Below are 15997 nucleotides of genomic sequence, written 5' to 3'. Positions count from 1 at the left end.
ACACCAGTGTTCAGCCACGAGCAGGTCACCTATATCAACTTCCTACCATCCGAGGCTCTGGGGATTTCTTGGAAATGGAAGCAGAAAGAACAGAAGAGCAAGTGGATGGGAGGGGAGCTGTGAAATGCAGACTCTAGTCACAACATGGCTATTGCACACATCACCTTCAAGGAGCTGAGATTACCTATCTAGACAATACCTGCCCAAGATCAAGCCAGTTAAATTAAGTGTAGATGAGGAAGAAGCTACTGGCAGCTGCTAGCTGCTAGAGGGAGAACTGCTCTCCTTTGGGGATGTGGCTGTAGGTAGGCTGCTGTAATGGGCTTATGGGATCACTAATTGGACTCGGGGGTAATTAATAAAAGAAAATGAGAACAAAAAGTTGTGAGGCAGGCGAAGCGGGAGCAATAGTGGAAGTTGGAAGGAGGTGGTGAACAGATATGATTTTATGTATTATGTAAATGTACAGAGCTGTCAAAGAATAAAAATATTAAGAATGACCAGGCATAGTTAAGATTCTGTACAGAACAGTAACTATAAATTACATAGACCCAGATGCTAATACTCACGTCTAGATTCCTCGTAAGCGTGTGTCTTTGTTCCACCTCATTTTCCAATTTCTTCTTCAGGTGAGAGATCTCATGCTCCAGTTTTTCTATCTGGCTACTCAGCCTTTGTTTGGTTTCAGTCTCAGATCGCTCTAGTATGCCCTAATGTAAGAAGAAGTGAAGGATGCTTAACAATAAAGAAATTAAGCAAGACAAAGAATATTGGAAGCTATATAAAATTATGAGATTGTAATCCATGATGAGGTTAGAATTGAGAAGATTGTTGTTGGACATATACAAAGTATTTTGGCTACTTTTCATATTAAAAAATTTATTTCATATTAAATATTTAGTGGTATGGAATGGGGGCAAAAACATTAGAGTAGTTATAATTCTAAGACTCTCACATATTAATTACTTTGTTTCAATCAATTCTCTTTCTGAGTTTCCTTTAAAGTATTTTCTTTTGCACACCACCAATTTACATATAACTATAATGGATGAAAAAGTAACATAAAACTTTTAGTTAGAAAAATTAAGAAGATACAAAAGATAATATCAAATATCACTCCATGCACTTCTTATCTGTTTACCTGGATTGTCTGTAGATTAGTCAGCAACAAGTTCTGCCCCCTCTGTTCAGCTAACAAAGACTCTCTTTGCTGAGAAAGACGGACTTCAGACAATTTAAGCATTTCTTTTTCCTTCTTCAAATTTTCTGCTCTTACCTTAAAATGAATGTAAGTGAAAGAAAAAGTGTTGGGAAATACTGTGTCAAAAGTAATACACTTACAAAATTAAAATAATGTTTTCTTTACTATGTATTTCTTAGTATGATTTAGACTACAACTCTTGATCAAGTAAATATAATTCCCTGTTTCATGAACTAAAATGATTGGACTTAACACATACTTATGTTAACTTAGCTCTAGCAAACTATTCTTTAAAAACAATATAATGGGAGCTGGAGAAAGAGCTCAGTGGTTAAAAGCATTTGGTGTTCTTCCAGATGTCTCAACACCCACAGTAGGCAGCTCATAACTGCCTATAACTCCAGGTCACGGTGATCTAATACCTCTGAACTCCTCAAGCACTGGAACTTATATGTAGACACAGCCACACAGACATATTAAAAAAAAAAAAAAGAAAGAAAAAAAAAGCAAAACCCAGAACAAAATCCAAAACACCAGAACAAATATTAGTGTGTAACTACACCATAGTCAAATCAATACACTATGAATTATGTTAAGTCTTATAAGCCAAAAGTTTCTAAAGACTTCTTTTAAAGCAATAACCAATCTAGTCAATTTTTTTTTTCTTCGTTAAAGACTGCACTCTTATGTCTCAGGGGAAATGCAAGAATGAGTTAAAATGCAGTATCTACAAAGTATTCGGATTTAGTTCTGAGTCATACTAATTATCAACACTTAAAACGGTTTGAAAAAAGTTCCTGTTTCCCATCATGAAGTATAGCAAGATAAAATGCAATGTAGCAAACAGACAAAAACCCAGTGTCTTCAAGTCCTAACTAATCTGGTTCTCGTAACTGTCAAACAGAGGCAAGCTGCTTACTAGCTTTAGAACCCATTTCTCATAAAAGACATGACATACAGTACCTAGCTTTTAATAAAAGCCAAAAGTGATGGGTGTTAACTTTATCATAAACTAATTTGATATTCAGTTGGGAGCATTCTTTCTCTTTTTATAAATGGTCAACTAAAATTTTATTTGAAATTTTTCCTAGATATATGTAAGCTATTTGGAAAACATGTATCATAGTCTAAACAACACTTTACTATGCTATTTCAACCAATAAAATTAAAGAAATAAGTAGCCATATCAAATGTCAGCAGCAAGGGGGTGTTGGTCTCACTTCTGCAACTGCTAGCTTTTCATTGGCTCCTCTCAAGTCTTGCGTCATTGTGTTGATGATTTGTTCCTGCTTCTGAGTAGTTGCAGTGAGTTTCTGATTTCTCTCTTGTAGAGATGTTATTTCTCGGCGATATCCTTCTACATTATCTTGCAGCATTTCGTAACTGGTAATAAAGATGACCAGTTCTTAGGTCTTTGAAGAATTTCACAGAAACTTAATTTCACATGATTAAAATTAGAACGTGGCTTGTGTAATAATGTGCAACTTTCTATACTACCCTTATTTACAGTTAAAATTGAAATTATAAATAAGTAAATATTTCATTGAATAACTTATTAAAAATTCATATTGAAAATAATGGCAATGTAATTTAAATATCTAAACTAACAAGCACATGAAGGAAAGGCTCCAGAAATGATAGCCATGGTGCCACACACTCACAATACTAGCATTGCTGAGGCAGAATTGCCATAGGTTTGAGGGTAGACCTGTCTACTGATTATCAGGCTACCCGGGGGTATACAGTGAGAGATACAAGCCTGTTGCAAGATTTTCCCTGTCCAATTACATTAGGGCAGCAGGAGGCCTGTGATTGGACAGGGAAAAGGTGGATGGAGCTGGAATGACAGAGCATCTCAGGGAGAGAAGGGGAAGGCCAAGATGGAGGCAGACATGAACCAGTGTAGCTTTAACCAGCCACAGGTAGTTATGATATCATAAGGTTAGAAAGATTGGGATAAAGCTTTTATCATTATCAACTGGTTCTGAAATTACTGTATTGGCATCCTGTAAGTTGAAAATGTATTGATACATAAATCTGATTGGCCAACTATAAGCCTTAAAAATTTTGATTGTAACAGGTACATGGGTGTGGTGATGTGATTGTGGGGTGGATGGTTGTTGCGTGGCAGCCAGAGGAATTTGGGAGCACCGGAGAGTTGGCAGGTAGAGTCAGAGCCAGTGGGCCCACAGAGGGTACAAGAGTTGCTGGCACATGTGTGGGAATGTGCCAGTTCCTTTTTTAATATTTCCCGCAACACAAACCCATATCGACACTGGGAGGCTCAGGCAGGGCTGCCACTAGTTTGAGTCTAGCCTAGTCTACTGACTGAGTACTAAGCTACCCAGAGCTATACTGTAAGACCCTGTCTCAAAAAATTCACACTTCTCATCTCTTCAGAAAGAGCTCCAGAAACAATGTCTCTCAACCTGAGGAAAGAAAACCAGTAGCATTATCTTTCGCTCCTGGCCTTGACCAGGAGAATTCGCAGTCAATGTTAAGGAATGAAGATTACAGTTTCTCATCTTAGAACACATCACATAGAAAAAAGCAACACCGTTGTAAATTAATTCTGGGACCTGACTGGTCAGAATACTGTGAGTGCAACATGTAATAGCATTAATTCCCAAACAAAAGAAAATTTACCGTTTAGAAGCAAAATCTAGCTGAGTAGAAATTTTGGTGTTTTGTGAGCGCAGGTCTGTGACTTGCTCTTGAAGTTTCTCTAGCTGCTCATTTTGAAGTTTCTCACTGTCTATTTTTTCTTTTTTATAGTTCTCAAAGATTTCCTGCAACTAAACATTGGAGATCATTAGATGATACTATTTTCACCAAAAACTCAACTTGAAATTAACCCATGACTTTAACTAGGTATAGTCTTTACCTGTTTAAGGGCAGCCTTTGCTTCTATAGCCTCTGTGGATTCAATGACCGGTTCCGGAGCAGGAGTGGAAACAGTCTGTGATGTACTTGAACGTTTTGGAGTTGAGAGAAGAGAAATATCGTCTAAACTTGAAGCTTCAGAAAAATAAAAAAGACAAATAAGATGTTTTTGCTTGCTTTCATAAATCAGTTTTAAGGATTATTTGCAAAAGCATCACTACTAAAGTAAGTAGAAAGTAAAGTATTACTAGACCTATCAGAGAATGGAAATATTAAAAACTATTAAAGCTTGATAGCTCAGTGGGAAAAGCTGTCCAGTAAGCTGAGTCTGATCCCTGGGAGCCACATGCTGTCAGGAGAAAACCAACTCCCACTAGTTACCCTGACCTCACACACACAGTAGCCTTCATGCATGCACATACACAAGCACACACAGAAATAAAATGTAAGAAAAAAAAAAGGGAAAAATTGTTCATATTTTAAATTAGATGCAATGTATTACAAATTAAAGTACTAAAACAAGAAAAACAAACCATATAATTTACTAAGTCTAAAAAGTATGGTTTTTAACAATATTGATTTTTTTTCTTAGTAGTGTCAAAATGACACCTAAAAATCAATGTTACAATCAGTCACACACAATAGCTGAAGTCAATTTCCAAATTAGAGTAGCAACTGCTTTTGTCAAAAAACCTATTCACTAGTTCACTTCCAAAATATTGTCCTGTGGTTACATAAAAATCTACCTTGTAATGGAATGGCCATTCCTGTTGTTTGTGACAATAAAATTCGGTACATGTCACGCTGACGCACTATGGAATCAACAAGCTGCATCTGATGTTGTCGTGACTCACGGAGCTGTTCCAGTTCAGTGAGAGAGTTCTCAAGTTTATGTTGAAGTTCAGCAATTCTGCAGAAAATAAAAGTCTTTGTAGGTCTGTGTTCAGAGAGGAGTACAGTTTCTATTATAAATCATTCAATCATGCTGACTATTTTCATACTCTTTATTCTGTTCCTTCTTAAAATTCCCACCATAGAAGACTTAAGTACTTGTACTCATCAGTAGCATCTGGAAAACTTACTTTCTCAGCATTAAGCCTACTGACACTTAATCTTCTTGCAGTTAATGCCACTCTTCCTTCCCTAACACACTGTCTTTATAAAACCTCCATACTGTGCTTGAGTAATGCTCAGACTCTTTTTCATGAAGACTTCTTTCTTGAAACTTAAATGAAGTCTGCCAAGTTTACCTATTTTAGCACTAGTCATATTAAACTGAAGTTTACCTCCTTATTAAAAATAATTCCATAGAATTTTTGCTCAGTTTCCCTAAGTACCTCCATTACCCAGCATCTCTAAGGACAGACTAAGCTTAACACATTGCCATGGTCACTGCTTACTTAGAGGATGTTGTCTCTTGTTCTTCTCGTTCCCTGGTTTCCCCAAGTTCTCGAAGAGCGAATAGCAGACGCTGATTCTGCTGCTGAAGCTCTTCAATATTCCTGTAAGATACTAGGTGCTGCGAAATCACTTCAGACGAACTACTGATATCAGCAGAGCTGACCTCCTCATCCCGAATTACATGGTTACCCCTGGCTTCTTCAAGTTCCATCAAGAGCACTCTAATCTAGAAACAAAAATTTAATGTTATAAACCCCAACCAATCAAAGCTAATATATAGTATTTTAAAAAATAAAACATCAAAATCTATCACTTTAATGTTAAAAAAAAAAAAATCTAAGAAAAATTTTGAATGAAATAGCTTTTTTTTTCCCCCAAGACAGGGTTTCTCTGTGTAGCCCTGGCTGTCCTGGAACTCACTCTGTAGACCAGGCTGGCCTTGAACTCAGAAATCCGCCTGCCTCTGCCTCCCGAGTGCTGGGATTAAAGGCGTGTGCCACCACGCCCGGCTGAAATAGTTACTTTTAATATAAAGAAAACTTACAGAAAGTAGAAAAATACAACTTCAGAATAATGACTATTTTTTTTTAACATGAAACTACATGTAATTTATTTAGTGCTTGTTTTATATGGCAGATAGAGGAAGAGCCGACATGGCGGTGTGCACCTAAAATCCCAGCACCCAGAAAGATGAGGAAGGGTTGTTCAAGTCCCCTTTTCAAGAAACAGCAGTAGTGAGTAATGCATAGTGTAACCTAGTTTTAGCAAAAAACACACTTATATATTCAGATAAGTACTTACTGATACATGAATGGCATGAAACACATACACGCCAACTTGCTAACACTGGTTACACTCTTGGGACATGGGGACCAACAACCAAAAACTGCTTCCTGTTTCAATTGTTTGTGTACTCATTACAAATGTCACCAACAATGTGAAAATCAATCAAAAATCTCTGGGAAGACAGTGACAAGACGGTATGTAAGTGCTAGAGCATTCCTACTACAGGACGAGAATGCATATGCCTTTCCTAGAAGGGACGTCCTGAGACATAAGATGCAGACTCAAGCATCACAAAAAAACCTGGAAATCACACAAAATGTTCTAACCTGTTGCGAAAGGTCTTTTATTTGTATTTCCATTCTCTGATTGTCCCTTTCAAGTACTGATGAATGTTTGTTGGCTTTATCAGTGTCCTCCTGCAATCGCTGAATCTCCTTTAAAATATAAACGCAAGGGAAAACTCAGTGTCACCCAGGATATAAATAATAATAGAAATATATATATATATATGACATTATATATTATATATATGACAATTAAAAGCATTTTCTACCCTTAACAAGTTGTCAAATACAACTATGCAAAAATAAGAATCAAATTCACAGTGCGTATCCAAATGACCCCAGAATCATGATCAGAAGGATCAAGAGTAATCACGGTTAGACTAAAACACTTGAGATGTCAAAACTAAATATGCTGCGTAAGACACAGAAGACTTGATTAAAAGTCTGTGGCAATTTGCAAAGCAGCAGCAACCAAAACAGTACCCACTTAGTAGGTGAGCTCTGCAGTATCCATAGTTTGAGGTGGAGTTTTGAGAACCCTCCCATTAGCACAAGATCAGATGGATTAAAGGGAAATCTGTGTTCTATTTCCAATTTATGCATATTTAGGTTCATAGTTATTTTCATATACTTTTAAATATATTTTGTTAGTTCATACACCTTTAAGAAGCTATGAATAAGTGCAAGAGGAAAATAGAAGTACAGAAACAGTCACAAAAGACAGCACTCATAAACCTACTAAGTACATACAAGGTGAATTAAGATGCAAAGTAGATGCAGTTGGGTTGCCATTAGAACCCTACAAATTAAGAGCTGAAGATTTACACTAGAAAACACATTATTCATCTTGTAGATAGAAAATGCCACTTATTAAAAAAAATGCAGAAATGACCATTAAGCCCTTTTATTATTCTTTGACAGTGAAGGAACAAACTGTTTTATAAGGCGAAAGCTGCTATTCTAATTGATATGTCTATCTGCCATTTAACTAACGACATGCACTTCACATACCAAGAAGATCAAGGCAATATCCTATTAACAGAGAAACTTAAAGATCTAATTGGTCCCAAGAGACCTCTCTGAAAATAGAAATACAAGATTAATTTGTCAGACTGCCAACAGTCCCTTAGGGCACAATGAGTAAAGTTACACTGCTGTAAAAACACTATTAGCTACTTCTCAATGTCAGCGGCTTCTATAACAGAAGATTTAATTCGGAATTAAGGATACAATTTACTCAAATTCTCCAAGAAAAAACCATATCAATTAATAGAAGATATAAATTTATTTATCTACATTTCCTCAATAAAGTTCTCTTAAATCTTCAAGACTTCTCTGTAAAAAGCTATACCATAAAGGTAAATTAGAGTATAAACTCTTACATCATTAAGTAAAACACACCCTCCAGTAGCAAGAGGGTAGTCCTGAAAGTGCAACTTTTAGCATGGCAAAGGAGCTACTATAAAGTAATGCATACTAAGGCAGGCTAAATTTTGAACTGATATAAAAATCTGTGACCCAATATCAAGCTATGTATTTTTCTAGCCAGGCTTATCAAACCAAGAAAAAAATGGTTATGCTAAATTAGCCAACATTCTAATGCACTATGAGAATATTTGAAGAGTGGTCCAAGAAGATTTCCCTCTCAATCACCTTAACATACGTAAGAGACTCTCACAATTTAGCTGAGTCAAAGTAAGAATTTGTCATGGTGGGAGTGTAAAGCCTCCAGCTTTTCTAGTGCAAAGAGTGTTAATGGAAAAGTAGCCAGTACAAGATGTTTCATCAGTAGCTGTGCCTAAAGGTCAAACTAAGAAATGGAACCAACCTTCATAGCTTGCTCAAGCTTTGCAGAAAGACTGGCCACAGCTTTCTGTGCACGCTCGTACTCTTCCCGCTGGCGTTTCAAAATCGGTGCTTTGGCTTCCACTTCTTTTACTATCTCATCCAGATACTTATTAATCCTTTTATTTTCTTGTTTTTCCAAAAGTAACTGATCCTGAGTTTCCACATAAGCATTATATAGCTGGGAATGGAAAAGGTGGTCATTTCACTAAGTTGAAGTGTATTGACAGGAGTATGTAGTTTATGGAGGCTCATATGAACATACCACTTACATAAAAGTGAGTATTTGTTATTTGTAAGTAGTTATTTGCCACATATAACTACTTAACAGTTAAAAAGTTCATTTCTTGTTTAGACTTATTTATATGTGTGTGGGGGGATGGGGGGCGTGCATGACTATGTTCATTTGAGCGAAGGTACATGAGAAGGCCAGAGGGTGGGGAAGGCTGCTATGAACTGCTTGACGTGGGTACTGGGAATTGCACTTGGGACCTCTAAAGAGCAGTAGGTACTTTAACCACTGAGGCACCTCTTCAGCCTAGCACCCCCCTCCTTTGATTTTTAAAACATTATTGATGTGTGTGAAAAATGTATCTATGAGTGCAGGTGCATGTCCAGTGTGTCAGATGATAACTTCTGTGAGCTGCTTCTCTTAACACAGGCTTTGAGGACAGGAATATGTTTATGAGAATGCCAGCTCAAGTGTTTTACTCATGGAAGTGCCTCACTGGCCAAAGAAAACCTTTAAAAAATTGCCTGCTAATTATCAGGTAATTACATAAATTGGGGGAGGGGAAGATAAGACCCCTGAGTACTTCAGTAACAATGAAACATGATCTAGTATCATTCTTACCTCAGTTAATTTCATGCCAGGCTTTACAATTTTAGCTACAGCTGCTGCGGTGGGAGACATGGCTGCAAGCTCTTCTTCAGACAATATAGCTCCTGTGCAAACACAATTTTTTTTTTTTTTGCCTTTTTGCAAAATTGCAAAACTGAAAGCCACTAATAAATATTTAAAGTGAAGGAATAGTGACATTAAATGTATTTTTTACTTATTATATTGCAAATATATCACAAAGATGGCAACCACACAACAATTAAAAATAACTATTCTAGGAATTAATAATATTGTGGTCAAATGGTATTTATATCTGATGATGCCGTAAAGACTTATAGTATATTATTTTTCAAATAATCAAGTTTGTCTATTGCAGCATAGATATGTTCGAGCAGCTCAAGGAATGAACAGGTAGCAAGTGTCTTAGTCACACCTTTACGTTTTGTAGCAGAAAGCAGGTCATTTGCATTGTCTAATTCCTTCTCCAATTTTCCTATTTTCTCAAGCATTTCTTTTTCCATCTGATCTTTAGATTCTTCCACTTGTAGAAGATGATCTTGTATTGTTTTGTTGGCTAAGCATTTTAAAAGACAGAATATTGAAAACCATCATTAAAATATTGCAGTTTATAAATTAAAACACTAAGAATCTTTCCTTCTAGAGACATTAAATCCTAGAGGCTACGCTTGATGACTATTATCACTCAAAGCCTGGCTCTACTTGTCAGCCTTTAAATGTTTCAGTCTGATGAGTCTAGTCGAGGCTCTTTTTTAATATTTCTCACCAACAAAACCACAAGAGAGTATGAATAACAGAGAATGACCACTATGTACATCTTCGGAATCAATTTTGTCCTTTAGTTGAAAACAGAAAAAAAAAAAAAAAAAAAGAATAGAAAGGATAAATATTAAGATAAAGATTCTAGACACTGCTGACCTTGCATTTCCCTGGATCCCATCTGTTAGATTCAGCTGTGGCTTGAAAACAATCAGATAAAAAAGTAGTATCTGTACTGAAAACGCAGGCCACTTTCACACCATCCCCCAAACCAAAAAGCATGCGCTACTTCCACTGCATTGAGTACTGTGACTAGCCTAAATTAGCTGAGGTAAGGAGACAGGCAGATGTGGACAGGTTACAAGCAAGGCCTAGATCACTTTAAGTGAGAGGACTGAGGATCTTTAAGTATTCTTGATGGATCCTGGTACCAATTCTTTAGATGTTAAGTTTATCTACATATGCTTAAAATTCTATCTCCTTGAGTTTTCTTCAGCTTAACTGCAAAACTGTAGTTTCTGCTAGTTCAAAATTTCAACAAGGAAACATTCCTGAATCTATGAGCTACAACCTACCTAGAAGCCTAAAGCTTATGAAGGTCCAGGTATGTAACTTGAACCAATAGTCACTTGGAATCCCTGAGGTCAGCATCTCTAAGATTACATTCGGGTTTCTATTTAACAAAGTGTATCCACTATGGATGACTGACTAAACACGCTCACCCACAGACTGACAGTGTAAGAGAGCACCCAGAATGTCTAAGACAAAGGAGGAAAACACCACCAACTTAGCATCTCTATTTTCAAATACACTACTTGCTTTAAAATATAATTCCAATCTTCTTAGCCTAGGCTTTTTCTTTTCCATGAAGTTTTGTCCTGGTTAAAGCTAATCCTTATTTTAAATTAAATCAGTTTTGAAGAAATTTGAAATAAATTTGAAGAAATGTACAACAAAACCACCTCCTCACATTCTAAGTCCTACCTTCTCCTGCTTCTTTGAGCAGTTTGTGCAGCTCGTCCACTGCCCGGGTTAGCTCATTACTCTTTGCCTCTGAGTCATCAGCAGCGCTCTGAAAGGTAATCACAAAGTCAGCACCAGGCAGTACTCCAACACCAGGAGACGGACTAACGTGTGTGCCGCCAGAGGACTTACCTTGTAGAGGTTAGAGAGCTTTATGTGAGCATTTAACTCATTGTGGAATTTCTCTTCCATACTGGCCTGCTGTTCTTTGGCCTAAAAATAAAGTAAAAGATCAACTTTATATGTATATACCAGCAAGTACAGCTTGAATATTTAAGATATTTATGAAACATCAAGACAGAAAGTTCCTTTTGTAAAGACTACAAATGAAACTGATTTCTGATAGTAAATTACTTTGAGAATCAAATAATACCCATCAAGCAAAATAACAAAATTAAAATGAAATCACACTGGTTTTGTACCTAGTACTTTGTCTAAAACATGTAACTGTTGTTTATGATTCTATCAGCTTAGAAAATATTTAGAGCCACTCTGGTTGTTTTATGGAGAAAGATGAGAACATGGTCTCAGACAGGTATGGTAGTGTAGGCTTACAATCCTATCATTAATGAACTGAGAAGGAGTAAGAATTTGAAGCCAGCTTGAGGGCTAAAGAAGTAGGGCCCATCCATTCTGGAAAACATAGTAAGATATTATCTAAAAATAACAAAAACAAAAATATTTGACAATATTTTGCCAAGTAACACAAATATACATGCTTTCATAATTTTGTAAGTGAAACTTATTTGAGGGATTGGCACATAGCTCCACTAGTAGAATCTTGACTAGTGTGTATAAAAACCAGTGTGATGGGAGTACACCTCTAATCCCAGAACTTTGGAGGTGGAAATAGGAGGTTTAAGAGTTCAAGGCTATCCTTGGCTATACTGTAAGCCTTAAGGCCAGCCCAGGGAGATCAAACTAAACCAAACCACCACCACAACAAAAATCAAAACAACAAAAATATTTTTAAGAGGTCACCATATACCTCTTTTAATTTTGTCAACAAATCCTCTACATGTTTCTGAAGATGTTCATTTGATGTTTTCAAGCCATTCATCTGTTCTTCCAGTCTCAAAACCTATAAACAAATGGGGGAAAGACTCATAACAACTGAGATCATTTGATATGGTTTATACTGTCAAAAGTAAAATATATCCCCTCCAAAAAATGGAAATTTATAATATATAGACATGACTAAGAAAATATGGTTATGATTAATAAGACCTTATTCCTCTGTCATCATCATGCAATGTGATGAAATTCTTTTAGCATATATTCCAGCCTCTACAAAATTCCTCCTGCCCACTGTGTCTATTGAGTATGTAGTATAAAAGCCCAGTGGATCTGAAGTCTACCTACAACGATCTCTGAAAGAGCAGAGAGGAGCCAAAAAAGGCACTTGACTGCACCACTGTGCCCTTTACCAATGGAGCTCTAGCTTCATACAGGCAATGCCACCGAAAGTGCTTGGTCCCCAGCAGCAGGAGAAAGACCACCTCTAGTTCAGATAGTAGATATAACTCAAAAATGGTTTACTTTTGAGAAATTCACCAAAAAGATTCTCATAAAAGTACAAGTTTCAGATAATATTAAGATCAGACTACTGTATTTAGTGAAAGAAAGCAGACACAATCCAGCTGGTCCTTTCCCAGTGTATGACCTGGATACAGTCTCTTGAAAATCACCTCAGAGAAGACTCCTGAACCTTGTTGGAGGCCCATACCAAGTTCCTTACCATCTACACTGTGGAAACATTGCAGGGCTTCTTTTAAGAGAGCTGTTCTAGACGTCTGAGAGCGTTTGTCCACTATATACGCTCACAGTAAACCTCACTTACTTCCTCAGAAGTAAGTAACATCTTGGGCCCTGGAGATGATGCAATAAGAATTCTCTGCCACAGAACCTTTGTTCTTTTTCCTCTTCTCCATAAGCCATATCTCTATTCATGCATAAAATGTTATAATTGACACCATCTTCAGCCAGCTTAGGTGAACACTGGATATGCTATGTCAAATACAAATCCTTATGTGGTCTTAGAGATACTAGTTTACCACATGATAAATTAAACAGATATTCCAAATGATTACTAATTCGTTCAAATTACATTCTTGGACCTTTAGACAAGCTTTAGGTTTTTATATAGGTTTTAGGCTTTTAGATTCACTCATTAAAAAACAAAAAAAAAAAAACAACAAAAAAAACCTCCTTGTTAAAAGTTCAAACTGGCAAAAACTACAGACAACAGTTCAGTTAAATTATGTCCAGAATTGAAGAAAACTCAAATGAAAGATAATTTTAACCATAAGCAGATAAACTTTTAATTCTAATTTTACTGTCATTAGCAATTAGAGCACTGGGTTGATACTAAAAATGCTTCCATATTATCATCATGTCATTCTGTAGTGAATGATTCCACAGGGAATTATTTGGTTTGGACCCTTAGGATGCATTTTTATCTAAGAAAGAATTAACAATGGTCAACTGTATCTAGGCAACTCAATATCTCAATGATTGGAAAATAAGGTGAATGTTGTTGAGAAATTTTAATGGTACTACTGTTGTTCCACTCACAAACCTGACATTGTTATAGTTTTCCAGCAGGAGTACATGCTTTTAAATGGTTCCTCTGTAGAATACTTCCCTTGCCATAATTATAAATTAGGTTACAATCAGAAATCTGTTGAACATTAACTATTGTAACTGACTCTACTGAAAAGATTAGTCCTGATCCAAAAACATTTTTCAAGCTCTTAGTCAAAAGTTATTTTAGGTAAGATGACTACCGTGGACTCTGATCTACACAATGAAAAGTGTGTTAACAGCAGCTCCTGATACCCCAGGGTAAACATAGGTGGTACTGTAGAAACTACAAGGTTAAAACATGGAGAGACTTCTTACAGGTCAACCTTTACTTGATGCTCATTTCTTTCTTTGATTTTAAATGGCCTTGTTATGAATTACCATAGTAATCATGTACTGCATTCTCTTAATGTCTGCATGCAACCACTCAGTGCACCAAATGTCTCCCTTCCGTAAGAGTAACAAGAAAACAGACCATTCAACTGAACTTACATCTCTATATCGTAACAGAAAGAGGAGCAAAGGCTCCGGGTTTACTGTTTCTCCAAATGGATAAGACTGACCAAAAAAGGAAACTAAATATACAGGAGTTCATTAGCCTGAGGCTGTCCTTGTACTTTAAGTTTCCATTGTCATACAATGCAAAATTAACAGTGTACTCTAAGTCAAAATCAACTGATGGAAAAATGTTTGAACATAATTCGCAAAAACAGGTCTACTTCTTAAACATATCTTTGGAAAGAAAGGCTTAGTATTAGAGTGGGTGGTATTAAAAAGTCCTTACAAATTCCTCTAAACATTCCCCTAGGTTACAGTGGAACTCTGCTGTCACATGCAATGCACGTTTTGTAACTGAGGAGGTGGAAGTGTCACTTACTGATGAACAAAGGCCACCTCCACCGTAAGCAAGGCACATTTACTACTCACCTCTTCTTTTTTGTTTTCAAGATTACACTTAAGTTCCAGAATTTCATTTCCTTTTTCTCTTCCTAGAGCCAACAGCTCATCAGTTTTGGTTTTCAACTCTGTGTTCAGCCATGAATTTTGATTGTGTAGCAATTCCTTTTCTTGTTCTAAGCGTTTTTCTCGATACTAAAAAGACAATTTTAAAATAATATTTAACTATTTTTAAATAAAGGTAGCTCAGGGATACATGATCTTTTATTTCAGAGTAGAAATTAGATTAAGGTACCACAAAATACAGTAACAAGTAGATCCTTAGGCATTTGAGTCCGCATTTATTGGGAACCAATATTACTTGCCTTCACAGCAACATCAGAAGCTTGAAGTTCATCCAGTTTTAACTGAAGTTCACCCTTCGTCGTATTGCTTTCTTTAAGTTTTTCATTTAGACGTTTAACATCCTCTAGAAAGGAGGATGAGAGTGAGCATTTGAAAATAATGAGGAGCTAACACTCACAGAAACTAAGTAACAAAATGTTATTAGAAACATAAACCTTTAATACAAAGTAAGTGCTTTTTAACTCCCTGTTTTAGCTTGCTTCTGTCATAATTACAAACTAAATTTCTATTTAAAATCTTTTTATTTTATTATAACCATTTAAGTTAAAAGGTAATAAGAAATATAAAAATTGTCCATTAAAAATTTAATCATTTAATATTTTTTCTGTTCTTCAATAACCATGTTTTTATGAAACTAATTCATTTAATCCTAATTACCATCAGCCAGCTAATCAACACAATCAGCAAACATTCCGATGTCACTCTCTTCTAAAAATCAAATTCCAAGCTGTGTATTACTATACAACATAAACATGTGAACATTTTTCCTATTTACAGAAATTAAATTTTTAAAAAAGCCCAAAGACAAGTATCACTAACTGTTTAAAACTCATTTTTGACAAATATATCAAACAGTATGGCGATACATTTTATATTCCTGTCTCCTAAATTCAATATTTTTTCTGTTTAAAAAAATTCTTAAGACCCTTTTATACCACTGTAATGAACTTTAGTCGTTTTTGTCCAGTGTTCCCCCGTATCTCCTTCCTTTTTCTGCAAATAGCCTTCTTCATAGAGTCTACGTCTATACTCTGACCTCTGCTAACCTTCTCGTGGCTTCTTTTCACGGTCCAGTGAATTTAATTACACTTGCTCTCACTTATGAACTGCAACATGAACATGTGTTACCTGGGCCACACTTGCAAGACACTGAGCCCGCCAATCCCATCTCAGAAGGGTGTGGGGTCCACAATGCTTACCTCTCCCGGAAGTACTGACAGTGGTTGCTGAGGGAGGGTGTTTTTTTCAGTGTGCAGTCAGGTAAGCTGCCCATTCTCTAGTTTGATTTATTCTTTTATTTATTTTCAAGACAGGGTTTCTCTATGTAGCCCAGGCTACCCTAAAACTATA

General features: G+C 36.2%; 1 protein-coding gene across 3 annotated transcripts in view; it reads right to left on the bottom strand.

The window, feature by feature from the left end:
- The window catches only part of Tpr (translocated promoter region, nuclear basket protein), a 59521-nt gene that overhangs the window by 33962 nt on the left and 9562 nt on the right, over positions 1 to 15997 (bottom strand). For all 3 annotated transcript variants that reach the window (XM_021154820.3, XM_029482354.2, XM_029482349.2), the window contains exons 6-21: positions 14887 to 14990; positions 14552 to 14716; positions 12030 to 12122; positions 11174 to 11254; positions 11003 to 11090; positions 9675 to 9815; positions 9254 to 9345; positions 8384 to 8581; positions 6598 to 6705; positions 5485 to 5711; positions 4831 to 4994; positions 4086 to 4219; positions 3848 to 3996; positions 2422 to 2584; positions 1142 to 1276; positions 570 to 710 (exon numbers count right to left, since the gene is read on the bottom strand). In XM_021154820.3, the coding sequence (XP_021010479.1) occupies positions 570 to 710; positions 1142 to 1276; positions 2422 to 2584; positions 3848 to 3996; positions 4086 to 4219; positions 4831 to 4994; positions 5485 to 5711; positions 6598 to 6705; positions 8384 to 8581; positions 9254 to 9345; positions 9675 to 9815; positions 11003 to 11090; positions 11174 to 11254; positions 12030 to 12122; positions 14552 to 14716; positions 14887 to 14990 (2183 nt within the window). The remainder of the gene's footprint in view (positions 1 to 569; positions 711 to 1141; positions 1277 to 2421; positions 2585 to 3847; positions 3997 to 4085; positions 4220 to 4830; positions 4995 to 5484; positions 5712 to 6597; positions 6706 to 8383; positions 8582 to 9253; positions 9346 to 9674; positions 9816 to 11002; positions 11091 to 11173; positions 11255 to 12029; positions 12123 to 14551; positions 14717 to 14886; positions 14991 to 15997) is intronic.

The sequence above is a fragment of the Mus caroli genome, unplaced genomic scaffold (assembly GCF_978045245.1).
Source record: "Mus caroli unplaced genomic scaffold, Mus_caroli_1 scaffold_1, whole genome shotgun sequence".
NCBI lineage: Eukaryota > Metazoa > Chordata > Mammalia > Rodentia > Muridae > Mus > Mus caroli.
Note: the sequence above shows the minus strand (reverse complement) of the source record. Positions and strands in the feature narration are given on the sequence as shown.